This window comes from Mytilus californianus, unplaced genomic scaffold (assembly GCF_021869535.1).
Source record: "Mytilus californianus isolate M0D057914Y unplaced genomic scaffold, xbMytCali1.0.p SCAF_12, whole genome shotgun sequence".
Classification (NCBI taxonomy): domain Eukaryota; kingdom Metazoa; phylum Mollusca; class Bivalvia; order Mytilida; family Mytilidae; genus Mytilus; species Mytilus californianus.
In genome coordinates, this window is record NW_026262604.1 from 48,091,369 (window position 1) to 48,107,778 (window position 16,410).

General features: G+C 36.0%; 1 protein-coding gene across 1 annotated transcript; it reads left to right on the forward strand.

Moving 5' to 3' along the window:
• Positions 1-218: 218 nt before the first annotated feature.
• Positions 219-3,871, forward strand: LOC127721102 (putative per-hexamer repeat protein 5). Its single transcript, XM_052227781.1, has 3 exons — positions 219-231; positions 378-1,706; positions 3,427-3,871. The coding sequence occupies exons 1-3, from the start codon at positions 219-221 to the stop codon at positions 3,828-3,830; spliced, it is 1,746 nt and encodes a 581-aa protein (XP_052083741.1). The 3' UTR covers positions 3,831-3,871.
• The last annotated feature ends 12,539 nt before the right edge of the window (positions 3,872-16,410 follow it).

Consider the following 16,410-nt stretch of genomic DNA (forward strand, 5'->3'; position numbering starts at 1 on the left):
TTTTCCTGGTACTGGTCCATTAGGTGGCGGACAACCAGGAAGACCATTAGGAACAGGTGGGTTGCCTTCCCTAGGTCACAGAGGTATCGGACCAACGATAAGTGGACAACCAGGACGACCACTTGATTCGAACCAAGCTGGTTTTGGACACCCTAGCGACCAATTTTTAAATCTAGGATTGTCACCAAGAAGACCAGGTGGCATCGGTCCTTTGGGTGATGGTCATCCATTGTTAAGACATAGAGGTATTGGTCCAACTATAAGTGGACATCCTAGACGGCCATTTGATTTACGTCCAAGAGACTTTTTGAATCGAGGAATACCATCCAATAACGGACAACTGAATAGCAGAACAGGAGAACCAGAAGGACAAACAGGTATAGGACCGATTGGTACTGGACACCCAGGAGATGGTACTGGCCAACCAGAAGATGGTACTGGACGCCCAGGAGATGGTATTGGACACCCAGGAGATGGTACTGGACGCCCAGGAGATGGTACTGGACACCCAGGAGATGGTACTGGCCAACCAGGAGATGGTACTGGACGCCCAGGAGATGGTACTGAACACCCAGGAGACGGTAGTGGCCAACCAGGAGATGGTACTGGATTCCCAGGAGATGGCATTGGCCAACCAGGAGATGGTATTGGACGCCCAGGAGATGGCACTGGTCAACCAGGAGATGGTACTGGACGCCCAGGAGATGGTACTGGACACCCAAGAGACGGTAGTGGCCAACCGGGAGATGGTACTAGAGACCAAGGAGATGGCACTGGACCACCCGGAGACGGTACTGGACACCCAGGAGATGGTACTGGAGACCAAGATGATGATACTGGAGACCAAGGAGATGGTACTGGACCCCACGGATACCATACTGGACGCCCAGGAGATGGTACTGGACAAGGAGACGGTACTGGACAAGGAGATGGTACTGGACATGACAATGGTACTGGAAAACCAGGAGACGGTAGTGGAAACGGGGATGGTACTGGAAAACCAGGAGACGGTACTAGAAACGGAGATGGTAGTGGAAACGGAGACGGTACTGGAGACGGTACTGGAAACGGAGATGGTAGTGGAAACGGAGACGGTACTGGAGACGGTACTGGAAACGGAGATGGTAGTGGAAACGGAGACGGTACTGGAAACGGAGATGGTAGTGGAAACGGAGACGGTACTGGAGACGGTACTGGAAACGGTGACGGTTCTGGAAACGGAGACGGTACTGGAGACGGTACTGGAAACGGAGATGTTAGTGGAAACGGTGACGGTAGTGGGAACGGTGACGGTACTGGAGACGGTACTGGAAACGGAGATGGAAGTGGAAACGGAGACGGTACTGGAGACGGTAGTGGAAACGGTGACGGTACTGGAAACGGAGACGGTAGTGGAAACGGTGACGGTACTGGAGACGGTACTGGAAATGGAGATGATAGTGGAAGCGGAGACGGAAGTGGAAACAGAGATGGTAGTGGAAACGGCAAAGGGAAACCAGGTGACGGTACTGGAAACGGAGATGGTAGTGGAAGCGGAGAAGGTAGTGGAAGCGGAGATGGTAGTGGAAGCGGAGACGGTAGTGGAAACGGTGATGGTAGTGGAAATGGAGATGGTACTGGAAAAACAGGAGATGGTGATAACGATAGAAAAGACGGTAAAACCAAAAGTGCTACTGATGAAGAAGATCCGAGGAATGGTATACCAGGTATGTTTTTCTGTAATAGGTAAATATTACTGCAAAATATTTGAACCAATATTGAGGAACAATTATTGTTAAATGGTAGTATATGTATAGCACGTTCTCAAAACTTTTTAACAGGGTCGACCTCATGTCATCCATGACTAAAGGTCATTATTACCAAAAATGTTCACTTTATAGATTTATGTTCTTCAGATTAAATGCGCATGACAGTTTATAACCACCAAATATTCAAGAGATCGTAAGCCATAGAATGGAATGAAGCCTTTGCAATAAATGATTATTATGATAACTGCAACCTTCGAATCAGGAATATGCTAGTGAATATATATATTGGTAAAATCCTGATGAAATAAACAAAAAATAATTACAAAATACAGAAACCTCCAATCCAGACCCTCGTATATGAAGTTGTTGGTGGTGGTAAGTTACAACCCCCTGATTCAAAGCCTAATATAAAATATAATGGAGATACTAGCTATATAAAACAAAACAATTTTCTTATTTACTTTTTTCGCGTTTACTCCTTTCTATCTAACTTCACAAAGACTTATTGTTTGCGATTTTCTAACTTAATGTCCTCATTCAAGAAAACATCTAAGTTTGGCATACTCGTAACGATTTATATTTGCGGTATTTTTCTACTCCTGAAAATCGCGTGCATATATCATTCGCGAAAATCATTTGGTTTACAGTACTGTAAATTGAGAAATTATTGCGGGCATATATTATTGCGATATTTGAAGAACGGACCAAAATGCGATGTTAATTATTGCGATTTTAGGAAAATATGCATACAAATATATGTATCAGATATCAGAATGCGAGTTCTTACCACTGCGATACTCACACAGTCGCATTATTCGCATTAATAAAAACCTCGCAATAATTTCTGAATTTACAGTATATATACATTGTCTTCTCATTGGCTATTTTGCATAGTTTGTTTTTTATTGTTTTTACTGTTTGAGAAAAAAAAGGATAACAACACGTTAAACATTTCATGCATCTGAAGCGCTTTTCTGGATTTACCTTCATCAGGAACGCTCAACGCCGAATATTTGAAAGCCAGGGGTGTATGAAAACCGAAACAATTGGAGAGCTATATAACCAAAAGGCCCTGAAAAAATATCCAAATCCATGTAAGGTCAACTTTGTCTGAGGGAGTTGAAACCTTAGTTCTTTATAATTTCAAAATTTATAAACGGACAATTTTAGAAAGGTTTGGTATAAATCATGTCAGAACCGAAGTACTGACTACTGAGCTGATGATAATCTCGTGGACTGATAGTCCCCCAGCAGCGGTATCGACCCGGTGTTGTTAAAAAATGATACAACATGTTATAAATTTCGTGCATCCGAAGAGCTTTTCTGGATTTACCTTCATCGGGAACGCTCAAAGCCGAATATTTGAAAGACAGGAATGTATAAAAACCGAAACAATTAAAGAGCTATATAACCAAAAGGACATTAAAAAGCTGTATTTTCAAAATAAATTACAAGTAAAATACAAATAACACTAATAATTTCATGCGTCCAATGCGCTTCTCTGGATTTACCTTCATCAGGAACGCTTAAACCCAAAACTTTTGAAAGCCAATAATGTATAAGACCTTAACACGTGATGAATTAAATGGTCAAAAAGGACGTTAAACAAAAGTTTCATGATCAATGCATTGCTTAATATACTATGCTGTTTTACATGAATCATTTGTTTCAATTGTAGGATTTATAGATCCATTTTTTACGCACCATAAAGGCAAACACGTTGCTTTCGTTATACCCAATTTAACTCACGCTTTGAGAAAGCACATACCCGGACATGAACATGACACAACAAAACAGTCCATTAAACCAACGACCCCTATGCCAAATGTTATGGCTTCAAAACCAGGAAGTGGTAATTCGAGACCAATGAATGGTGGAAGATCGCCATTTGGTGGAGGACCAAGATCGGGCTACGGAATGGGTCAACCTAAGTATATACCAAGGAGACATCCAGTTGCTCAACCGAGATATAATCCACATTACGGATTCGGTGGACCATCAGGAGGGTATGGATCAGCTAACAAACATAGATTTGGTTCATTGAGACGACAAGGGACATATAAGTCAGACTATGGAAAATAATAAAACTGTCACTAGATAGTTGATTTAAAATCAATAAATTATATATGTTTTAAGAATTTATTATTTTTAATCATGTATTTATAATCATTATGAACAAAGAAGCTGACGACACCAAAGTGATAATCAAAACTCAACAGTCGAAGAGAGACCGACAAAAAACGACGAAAAGAAAACCAACAGTTAACAAACCAATAAACAGAAAACTAAAACTAAACATCACGAACCCCACTATAACCATAGGGTGATCTTATGTGCTCCAGAAGGGTATGCAGATCCTGCTCCACGTGCTTTAAAATAGATCTTTCAGCTATTTGTGGTAACTGCATCCACTAAATATGATGACACAACCGATATGACCTACTTAATTTATTTATAAAACACAACAAAAGAGGTAACCAGGGCCAATTTCCGTGGATCTAATTCCCATGAACTATTTTCACACTAGGACCATTTTCATAGACTTGTATGAGTACTTTGAGGTTGTAACAATAGTATGCGATATTTCTGAACATGTGACCAAACCATAAATAGTTTAAGGTGGCTCAAACTGAAATTGTCAAAGACTTTTACGTATCGCGAGAATTTAAAAAAAATTGGTATGAAGGAAATTCTATACAAAAACTAACATTTTATCTGTAGTAAAGCTATGTGTTGTCTTTCGGAAATAAATTCAATCGTGTTTGTTATATAAAAACACAGATGACATTAAATGAACAATCAAAACTCATAAATCGGAGAAAAACAGACAATATCGTTGTAAAATGAATAACAAAAACGACCATTAGACAAACAACAGTAATCAATATACTTCTTAGAAGCAGTAAGAACCTCACAAAAAAATCAGGTTATATAAGGTTCTCATGAAAAGTAAGCAGATCCTGCTCCACGTCACATGTGGCACTCATCGTGTTGCTAATTAAAAGTATAACTTCAGGTATTGTAACAATTGAAGGAAAGAGGGTGGGATTGTGTCAAAGACAATTTGAGCATATCGTGTTCATCTGTGACATGATCAACCAAATCATGACGACATCTGTAAAACATTAAAAAAGATGACTTCAACATTTCCACTAGGAACCCTTGGTTCAATAGCTTCCTTGAAAGCAGTAATCGTCTATATACAGGAAAGTTCATCAATCATTTGGTAAAGGAGGGTGTCTTTCGACGCAAACGTTCATAAGATCTGATCAATTTTGCATATTTTTATCAAAATTGTCTTCAACAAAAAGGTATTGCACTGAATAACAGTTTTTACGACTACATCTAAAACCTTGTTGCAAAATCCTTTAGGTACATTCTTCAGTGTCATTCAAATACATTTCATTACATGTCACTTTCGGTTTTGACCCCATGAAATTTAACATATTCCAAGGAAATTAGTCATATCTCATAAGTATTTCGTATTGGGATACAAAGTATTTGCCAACATTTAAACAAAAAGATCAGAGCACATAAAATCAGATGCCGGTGTTATACCACCTTACAATATTCATCAAAAAGCCTCACATTTGAAAAAGTTATCTCTAGTTGATTAATGTTATCTACGATGGCCATAGTGAGTCGACAAAAATACTATTTAAATCTGGTTTCACAATGTAGTACTCTGTACATCAAGTTTAAAGATTAAAATTAATTGTTTTACTTCCGGGTAAAAAGATAGTTCACTGTACAGAAAGTTTAATACATTTTTACAATGAAGTAAAACCAATGTAATATGTACAAATTTTCTGTACAGAGTACTATATTTTACCCGGAAGTAAAACAACTTGTTGTAATCTGTACAAACTTTCTGTGTAGAGTACTATATTTTACCCGGAAGTAAAACAACTTGTTGTAATATGTACAAACTTCTGTACAGAGTACTACATTGTGATACCAGTTTTGAATAGTATTTTTGTAGGCTGTCTTTGCCCATCGTAGTTATCAACATGATCTGTATTGCATTATATGTTATATAATTGTTCTATCAGTTCAAATGGTCAAAAATGATTATTAATTTCCTGCGTCAGAAGCGCTTTTTTGGATTTAACTTCATCAAGAACGATCAAAGCCAATATTTGAAAGCCAAGAATGTATATGAACCGGAACAGTTGAAGAGCTTTATGACCAAAAAAGGACCTAAAATCATTGTCAAATCCATCCAAGGTCAATTTTGCCTGTTTAAGTTTTATCCCATTCATTTGTATTTACTTGGAACGAAGAACATTTGTTTCTCATTTTTTAATGTTAGACCGACAAATGAAAACTTCGTTCTTTTATTCCATTTGGTTTAGAGACTTCATCTATTAAGTATAAAAGTTTTACACTTCACCCCTCCCCTATTATACTACAAAAGGTACAGATAACATATCACCTGTATGATTAACTCCTCTTAAATCGTTTCGTATTACTAATAGATTTATCAATGACAGATTTTTGAATCACATGTTCAAACAAACATGCTTTTGGAGAGGGAAAACAAATTTGCTCTATTTACTATTGGAAATTTGCCTTTGAATTCAGATTGTGTGTCTGTTGTCTTTTTGTACTTGTTTATTTTTTTGTGTTTAGTACCGGTCTGATCAGTCAAACCCTTTTCAACGGATTTGTTTACCAATTTGTCTAATGTTGTGTTGTACCATCTCTTAGGTAATGGCTTTAAAAGAGAGGCGAAAGATACTAAAGGGACATTCAGTTTAATTGAGGTCTGGAGCTGGCATGTCAGTAACTGCTAGTAGTCTGTTGTTATTTATGTATTATTGTCATTTTGTTTATTTTCTTTTGTTTCCTATTCTGACATCGGACTCGGACTTCTCTTATACTGAGTTTTACTGTGCGTACTGTTGTGCGTTTGTTTTTTCTACATTGGCTAGAGGTATAGGGGAGGGTTGAGATCTCAAAAAACATGTTTAACCCCGCCGCATTTTTGCGCCTGTCCCAAGTCAGGAGGCTCTGGCCTTTGCTAGTCTTGTATCATTTTTAATTTTAGTTTCCTGTGTATAACTTGGAGTTTAGTATGACGTCCATTATCACTGAACTAGTATACATATTTGTTTAGGGGCCAGCTGAAGGACGCCTCCGGGTGCGGGAGTTTCTCGCTGCATTGAAGACACATTGGTGGCCTTCGGCTGTTGTCTGCTCTATGGTCGGGTTGTTGTTTCTTTGACACATTCCCCATTTCCATTCTCAATTTTATTCAAACTCGTAAGTCGAAAATAAACTGACATCGCCATAGCTAAAAAGAAAAAGACTAACAGACAAACAATAAAACACAACATAGAAAACTAAGGACTGAGCAACACGAACCCCACCAAAAACTGGGGGTGATCTCATGTGCTCCTGAAGGGTAAGCAGATTCTACTCCACATGTGGCAACCGTCGTGTTGTTCATGTTAGTACAAACCCGGTAATAAGTCTTATTCGGTAGGTCACATTCGACTTTCCCACTAAGGATAGTTTAGCGCGCATAAAGATGTTTAACCTTCACATTCTTTAGGTATATGTTCGAGGACATAAGCCCGTAGTCTAGTTGTCGTCCGTGGTTGCCGTCCATCATAATTGATTTACGTTCAATTTCATTAACTTAAAAACATCGGTAGTTTTCTATTTGAAAAAAAAACATTTTGTTATCCTATATGAAAATAAGAAGAATAAATGTGGTTTGGTTGCCAATAAAACAACTTTCCACTAGAGACCAAATGATGTAAAAGTTAGCAACTTTAACCATGAGGAAAACCCATACCGCATTGATAACTATAATAAGTCCCCAACACGACAAATGAAAATCAATTCAAACGAGAGAAAACAAATATGATATGCAGCAACAAACGACAACCACTAAAGTACAGGCACCTGACTTGGGACACGCACATACAAAATGTGGCGGTTACAAACTAACTGTACGGCGTGGGTTTAACTCATTGTTGGAGGTCGTATGTTGTAATTGTTTTAATCCTTTTGATTCGGTCTTATGTGGATAGTTTCTCATTGGTAATCAATATTTCAATATCTTCTTATTTCTTAAATTGCAGAAAGTGGCTTATGAATGATAAATTATTGTTAATTCAAAATTGATAGAGATTTGCTTCAAACTGGAGTAGGAATTTAGCCTGCTTCGATCCTCCTCCAAATGATGTATATAAAATTATGCAGCCTAATTGTCGTGTGATCAAAAACCCCATGCAGAGGTTCCTAACTTAGTACAGGATTCAAACATTCGAGGGTTTTACTGGTTCCGTGGCACAAACTATTTCTTCCTCAGAGACTACAATGTAGGCATTTAAAACGCAAAGATATGTAAAAAGAACACGGATCGTGTGCACAATATCAGTCATAAGTATATACAAATACAAAAGGAACGTACATTGTGCTAAATAAGGAATACCATTAATATTCCCTTTTTAGCTGTTAGTTGAGCTAGTTTATCAAATAGCTCCTTTTTTCATTGTCTTTGCTTTTTGTTTTACTTCCAATTTTTTTGACTGAAAAATGGTCCAGATATATAGTTTTTTTTTAATTTTTATTTGCTTTATTATTCTGTAGAAAATTCCAATTAGCCTTGCAATCATATTCAAATCACTTAAATTGGACGTATCCTCAACCGTTCAAACTCACACCACGCCCTATTGTAAGTTATTTGTTTTCGTTTGCTTTAGTAAATGTCAATCTGTCGTCATGTGATCATTTCCGTTTCATTTAAATTGAACATGTCAACATAATCACATCATTTACTCATTTCAAGCTACACCTGATATAGTACATGTTTTTTTTTTTTTTGGATAATGTTATTTTATTTCGATCTTAACTTTTGCAATATTTCTTTTTTTTATTATTATGTTATATAAAGGATGGTTTGTCAATAGAATTGTCTAATCTTAGAAAAATGCATATGTTGACCTTGTGATTTAAATAAAACAAATTAAAGTTTACCCTTTTATTCTTCCTCAATACACAGTACAGTTAACGTTGGAGGATTTTTTCTGGTTTTCAGTTGTTGTCTTTGGTAATATCTTAGTGTTTTCTTCAGGTTTTTTTTTTATTTTGTCCTTTAGTATTGGTGACAGATAAGTGATTGTTTCTATTGATTTACTATTTAATAGGATCGATTTGGAGTTTGACATGTGATGATGATACTTGTCTTTTATTGGAGGCATACTATTCACCGTTTGATCTTCTTCTTTTGTGTCGTTCGGTGTACGATTTGTAGGCGTACAACACACATTTTCCTTTATCCATATCCTTATCAAAATACGTGTTCCATTCTCCTTTTCTGAATACGTTTAAAGAAATATTGATAATATTGCCCTTACAGAATATAAATACATATATGCTTCAGGTAATATCAATTTATTTTTACGAGTTTTAAAAGCAGTAAAAAAGGGAGGCTCGCCCAGTTTTTCTCCTGTTTCGTAGCGAGGAGAAATAAAAGTTTTTCGAAATGAACGTTGCTTTTTTTGTCAGAATTTCTAAGGGAGTTGAAATAGACCTGTTTTATATTATATATATATATTGCACATCTCAACTGCTTTCTTTGCTCTTCACATAAATTGACAACTCCGAAGAGAAGACCAACACCAACTCAATTTACATCAAAAATACAGATCCGGTCTCCACGCTTCGCTTACAAGTATATGTAAGCACTCCGTTCTACTTTCTGTTCTGGTATATAATAAAATCAGCCGATGAAATTTCAGCCTTCAATTTTTTGAAGGTGTGTATCATTGCGATAAAATCAGAGGATCCCAAAAGATCTTTAAAACAGAAATAGAACGGAACGTTGTTTGGTCCTTCTAAGCGAAGCGTGGACGCAGAACAAGTATTTTAAACAGATTCAAAACCAACTCTAACGTAAGCCGTTTTACCGTTCGCTTGAAAAAGAACCCTATTAGCAGGAGACGTTTTTAGTAATAAACGAAAATCGAATAAGTATACTTGACGAAAGACTTAGAATAGAGAATGCAAACGGGGAATGTATAAGAGAGACAACAACTCGACCAAAGAGCAGAAAACAGCCCAAGGCCAACAATGGGTCTTCAATGCAGCGAGAAATTTGTATTTGTATGATAAAATGGCTTGTATAAGAAAACAACTAATATAAGTGAACCAACACATTTCAGTAACTTCAGCGGAAACTATACAATAAGTAACTTTCAAAATTTTTTCTATTGCGTTTATTTCCATTTTTTTACAAGGATCTAACAACGTTCATTCTATTTTCTGCTCTTATCATAATATCATTATTAATAATATGAATCCGGCTTTGTTCTTAATCGACATGATGAGCTAGTTTTCATGGTTACAGTACCAGTACACAAGAAGCCATGTCACACTTACCGGACACATTAATCTTACTTCTAGCCGATCAGCAATTGCTATCACTCCTTAATCCCGCGTGCTTACCGGAGAAGCATCCCATACCAGTTTTCAAGTCTTTGGTTTGACCCGGCCGGGGATCGTCCACACGACCATCCCGCTATCGTGGCGAGATTACTACAACGAAACCAACAAGGCGCTGCTATATGCATTAGAACACGATATCTAAAATTGGCATTCAAATGCCCTGCGAAAGTCAACAACGGGTTGGGCTAGTGTTCTTTATTTTGATAGTAGAATATACTGTAAATTTCTAAAAACAAATGTACTAGTTACTAGCAGTGTCTGTCAATGTTTAACAGTTTGTACTTGGCCGAGAATGTTCGCTCAACTCGCATCTCATCTTCAGCCGTATCAACGAATAGTTGCACGACAATTTAGTTAAGATTAAATATATCGGTAATCGGTCATTTACGAGGTAAGAAGTCAACAATCTGTCGTTTAACATGAGGTATTATTTAGTCACAATAGTATTAATTCTGCATTATAAAATAATCAGCAACGACGAGACAGCATTTATTTGTTTTACAGTTGACTTCTGTTAAGCTTGTCAGACTATTTAATCTGTACAAAAATATTATTTGAATGACTGGTACCTTATTATATAGGAGTGTTTAGTGCACTTGTGATCGTGTCATTGCAACTTATTATAAGATTAAAGAATGTGTAATATGCACAGTGAACGATACTGATAAAAAAGCAGTATCGATCAAGCTGCATGGCAATTTAGGGACTTATCATTTTTTTACCGGTTGAGGGGGGGATGCTGATCATTTTGAAATCAAATATATGAAATATTCTTGACCCCCCATAACATTTCACTATTTTAATTTTACCCCCCCCCCCCCTTAAAACATTTAAAAATGTGATCCCCTCTATTAAACATGCCAAAATTTTAACATGCAAAACACTTACCTTTGACACACATGATATGTAGTATATACTTGAAGATTCAAAAGTTCACAAATGCTTTGTTAGAGATAGAATTGACCCCCCACCACTTTGAATTTATAAAAAAAAGAAATTTGAACCCCCCTTTTCCACTTACAGAAAACAAACTTGATCCCCCCTACATTTTGACCAGCCCCCCTCTCAGGTAAAAAATGATAAGTCCCTTAGTAAATAGTATACAAGTCATATACAAGGAATCAACCTTGACTTTACAGCATTATAAAATAATCATCAACGGCGAGACAGAAATTATTTGTTTTACAGATGACTTCTGTTTAGCTTGTCACATCTAGACTTATATCCACTTCATTTGAACTGTGGTGGATAGTTATCTCATTTGCAATCATACCACAATTCCTTATTTGTATATTTAATCCGAAATGTTTTTGAATAGCTGAGATCTAAATATCGTAACTTAAGATTAGAGGACGAGCGATTTGTCAAGGAAACTAACATGAGCCTTTGATACAGATCATTACTAACAAAGAACATATTTATATATAGTAATATACCTTCAAACTAATACTTAAATTCGTATGTCCATTCTTTTGTGTTCTTTTCTGTCGCGTGGGTAACTGATACAAACCCATGACGGGTCAAGCAAGAAGAATGACAAACTAAGCCTTGTCTGCGTATTACCTGCGTCGCCGGAAGCAAGTCTGTAAAACGCTTGACTCCGTCTATCCGTCTGTCTGTTCATCCGAAAGAAACTTTCGTCAAGGTTCTGTTGGATTCTATGAAAGGAAATGATTTAATATTTGGTCTGCAGCTTGATGATGTTGATTTGTAGCGAAAAATTTACAACACTCATTGTACAAGGAAAATTTTTGTCAAAGTTTTCTTGGCTTCTACGAATAGGAATGATTTAATATTTGGTCTGCAGCTTCATTTTGTTAAGTTGTAGAGAGTAAGCAATGTTTGCATCTGTCGTGTAGACACTTCCTGTTTGCCGATAGTTTGGAATTTTACAAACCTTATTTTACAAGGATAATTTTGTTCAAAGTTTTCTTGGCTTCTGTGAAAGGAAATGATTTAATATTTGGCCTGCAGCTTGATGATGTTGAGTTGTAGCGAGTAAGCTATTTTTACATCTGTCGTGTAGCCACTTTCTGTTTGCCGATAGTTTGAAATTTTACAATCATTATTGTACAAGGAAAAAGTTTTCTTTTGCTCCTATTGAAGTGTGTGATTTTAATATTTGGTCTGGAAATGATAAGTTATGCTCATGAATACATGGTACCTCAATCAATCCATGCCGCGACGCAGGTCCAGACCCGGTATTGGTCTTGTTTATCATGAGTTTGTATTGGGGATAGTAGTTAAGATTTCCCATTTAAGAATGATACGCTTATATGTCTACATGTTTTGGTAAACTTTACAGTTGTGTGTTAGTTTCTGAGTCCTTTTTTCAATACTTCTACGTGTATTCTACATATGCATTGAGTATGGTCGCTAGAAATTGATTGCTAGCTTGAATCTGGTGAATAATACGGCCTGTCGTCGGTGCTTCAGTGTTCATTTTTTTTTCAGGTACAGAATACATCAAAAAAAATATGGATCTAGCTCATATGAAGTCAGCATATTTATCGTGACAACACAAAGGGTGTTGGTGCATAAACGTACAAATACAATTCAACATATTTTCTAAATTATATGCAAACTGATCAAAACATATTTCTGCATCTCAAGTTTTCCATGTCTTTGTGTTGTTAGTCTTTTGGTCGTTTTTAGTTTTTGCCATAGCATTGTCAGTTCGTATTCGAAAAATAAGTTTGACTATCCTTTTGATGTCTTCCGCCTCTCTTTTAAAGAAATTCAACAGACTACCAAAGATACACAATATACACCAAATCCCTCCATATATTTGTTTAATCGCTTAATGTTTTGGTATAATTGTGGTCGTTGGTTTTTCTCTTTTGAATTGTTCAACATTATGTCATGCCGGGGCCTTTATAGCTTACTACACGATATGCTCATTGTTGAAGGCCGTACATGACAAGTTACAAAAATAGAAAAATAAAATCTTATCTGTATTCTTAAATAGAATGTAATCCATAAGTATTACTAGAACGATTTCGGGGCGCCCGACACGTGTTTCTCAAATAGCCATTTCAATTGATATTTTATAGTGTGTCTTTTTATGTTGTAATTTTACACTACTGTTTCAGGTTAGGGTGAAGGTTGGCGCCTGTTAAAACGTTTGATCCCGCTGCATTTGTATCCACCTGTCCTAAGTCAGGAGCCTTTTGTTCAGTGGTTGTCGTTCGTGGTGTGGTTCATAAGTGTTTCTCGTTTCTCGTCTTTATATAGATTAGACGGTTGGTTTTCCTGTTTGGATTGTTTTACACTAGTCATTTTGGGGCCCTTTATAGCTTGCTGTTCGGTGTGAGCCAAGGCTCCGTGTTGACCTATAATTGTTTACTTTTTACACATTGTGATGTGAATGGAGAGTTGTCTCATTGGCACTCATACTACATTTTCTTATTTATATTGATCCAGCGCTTTCAAGACTAATTATTCATGTATATATGTAATCCTTTTATTTGCTCCAATAACCAAAGGCCGAAACTAGAACACATTTCTCTGATTATGCAACCGTTAAAGGCATGTAGTGAATGCAGATAGGTTAAGTAATACTATATACAATTGCAGTATGTGCACATGCCATTTTCATGAATGTTTTATCATCTAACATGTGTAGTTGAAGTAACAAAAAAGATCAAAACTGGCCCTGTATAATTTTCTCCATTTTATAGAAAAAGATGGTCAATTAAAAAAAAGCTTTTTATTTTCCTTTTACAAGTTATAAACCTAGATATACATAAAAACTCATCTAAGTACCAGGTTATAAAACAAACTAGCAAGTAAAGGTTGAAATTATGCTCAAATGCTCACATTGGCTGATATAGTTGAGCGTTTAATTTTGTCAGGATTTATGAACGTCCTCCTTTTTGAATTAACCTTAGAGCTTGGTATTTTTATTAAGTGCCAATCTGCCTAAGAATCAGGCAGTGGTGAAAACATGACAAACAAAAACTCACTCAAGTTGACATTATATTATGTTCAAATTGTATAATGATGCACGAATATAACATTTGTTTCCTTTTCCTGTTCTAGTAATTCAAGATATAATTTGGTTGAAATGCACCAGAAATTAACAATTAAGGGGAGCTAACTCCGTAATTTGCTATCATTCTAACAAAAAGTTATCTAGAGATTTTTCGAATTACCAGAGACGCAGAAACAAAAGACTTACAATTTCTAATTCAGGATGAGGTTAACTTCAAAATAGGGTGGTTAGGTCGGTAGGTTTTTTTTCGGCCATGTTTTGATTTTTTTTTCTAAATTGACTGATTCTTACAGAGACTGGCACTTAATACTTTTTTTTACAGAGCACATAAGTTCATCTATGTGTTCTTATGTGGTTCGTGTTGCCCAATCATAAATTCTTTTCTTTATTGGGGGTTTTATTTTTGTTTTTTTTTATTTACAATTTTTCTGACTATTCTTCTAAGACTTATACACTTGTGATTTATATTGCCTTCGTTGATACAGAACTGCATTAAAAACATTGTTTGTTTGTTTTGTGTTTTTTTTTTTTGTTATAAGCTCATTGGTGGCAACAAATTGTTTGGCGCAAAAGTATGTTTTAGCTAAAAATCAAATGGATTTACTGTATCGTCTTACTGTAAGCCACAGTCACGGCTATGGTTTTTATTTAACTTATCTTAAATCCTGTATTCAGACATTAAAACATTAATCAAACGATAATAATGATATTGTCCATTTTTCATATTTTCTGTGACATTAAAAACCGATTATGTGCTTTCTCTTAATGGAATAACAAATCAAAACTGTTTTGGTACGTAAAACGTAAACATCATTGATTCTGAATGTTATAGTAAGAAACCAAGGTTCCAACTCCCACAGGCCGCGAAAGTTGACCTTAATTTGATTTGACTATTAATGTTAGGTCCCTTTTGGTCGTATAGCTCTTTATGGTTCGGTACTTATACATTCTTGGCCTTCAAATATATGACTTTGAACGTTCCTGATGACGCGGTAAATCCAGAAAAGCATTCCGAATGCATAACATTTAAAAACTTGTTATTTTCATTTTGTGTACGATACAATAGCTGGGGAGAAATACACAGAAGTAGTATAAACTTTCATTCTGTCAAATTTTTCTGTTATTCGCCAAAGTCTGCATATTATTGAAAACATGTGCAACAACAATAGTTTGTAAAAAAAAGTATTAAGCAGCAGCTAATTTGACGTGTTCTATAGAGTAATGACTAAGAGAACACTCTTTTTCGCTTTGAATAAAGACCCTTAAATAGTAGTAACATCATATAGTTTTCGGTGCTTTGCCCAGAACCACTCTGGACTTAATGTTCGATGATTCTTTAAGGAACTGTCCTTAAAATAATTTGGCAATTATGTTAAAAGAAAGCTTTCCAGTTTTTGTTTTAAATCATTCGATACTTAAGTTGATATTTTTAAATCATTATATCCATGTTTATATTTTTTGCAATAATCCAAAGACACGTGGGGGGTAAACATGCAGTCTTGAACATTGAGTCGGTGGCATATTCGGCGAGCGTAGGCGAGCGTAAAGTGTGTTCACCCCCTCTTTTGATTGGGAACAGAATAGCTCGCATAATATCTTCAAAAACATTGCTCGAACTATGGCCATGATCCGCCCCTGTAAGTCTAAAACATTATGAATAATTAAAAGAAACTGCTAAAGATTTGCCATTAATTCCAAATTGAATTCCATTAATACATTTGTACATGACACATGACAACAGCTGACGAAGTTCCTGACTTGGGAAATTGAGGCTGGGTTAGATTTTTTTTTCTCAACCCTCTTCCTTTAATCTCGATCAATGGACTAGCAATATGAACATTAAAAAATGTTCGATAAATATCAGTACAGGAAAAGCACGGAACTCTAATATATAACGTTATAATAAATAAATTTCAAAAAATACTGCAAAATATTCCCATTTTGTTTCACACTCTAGCAAAGCAGCTTTTTCGTCATATTTCAAAAATAATTTGTATTTGTCGAATAATATAAATCAAAGATGTATGTTTCACATTCCAGTCAAAAACATAGTATTTGCTTCGGTAAAAATGTAAAATAACAAAAATACCGAACTCCAAGTAAAACTCAAAACGGAAGCGTCCCTTATCGAATGGCAAAATCAAAAGCTCAAACACATCAACGAATGGAAAAACAACTGTCATATTCCTGACTTGTTACAGGCATTTC

Excerpts from the sequence above, each read along its gene's own strand:
- LOC127721102 (XM_052227781.1), top strand. Across the intron at positions 1,707-3,426 it reads TCCGAGGAATGGTATACCAG|GATTTATAGATCCATTTTTT; the intron begins GTATGTTTTTCT and ends TTTCAATTGTAG.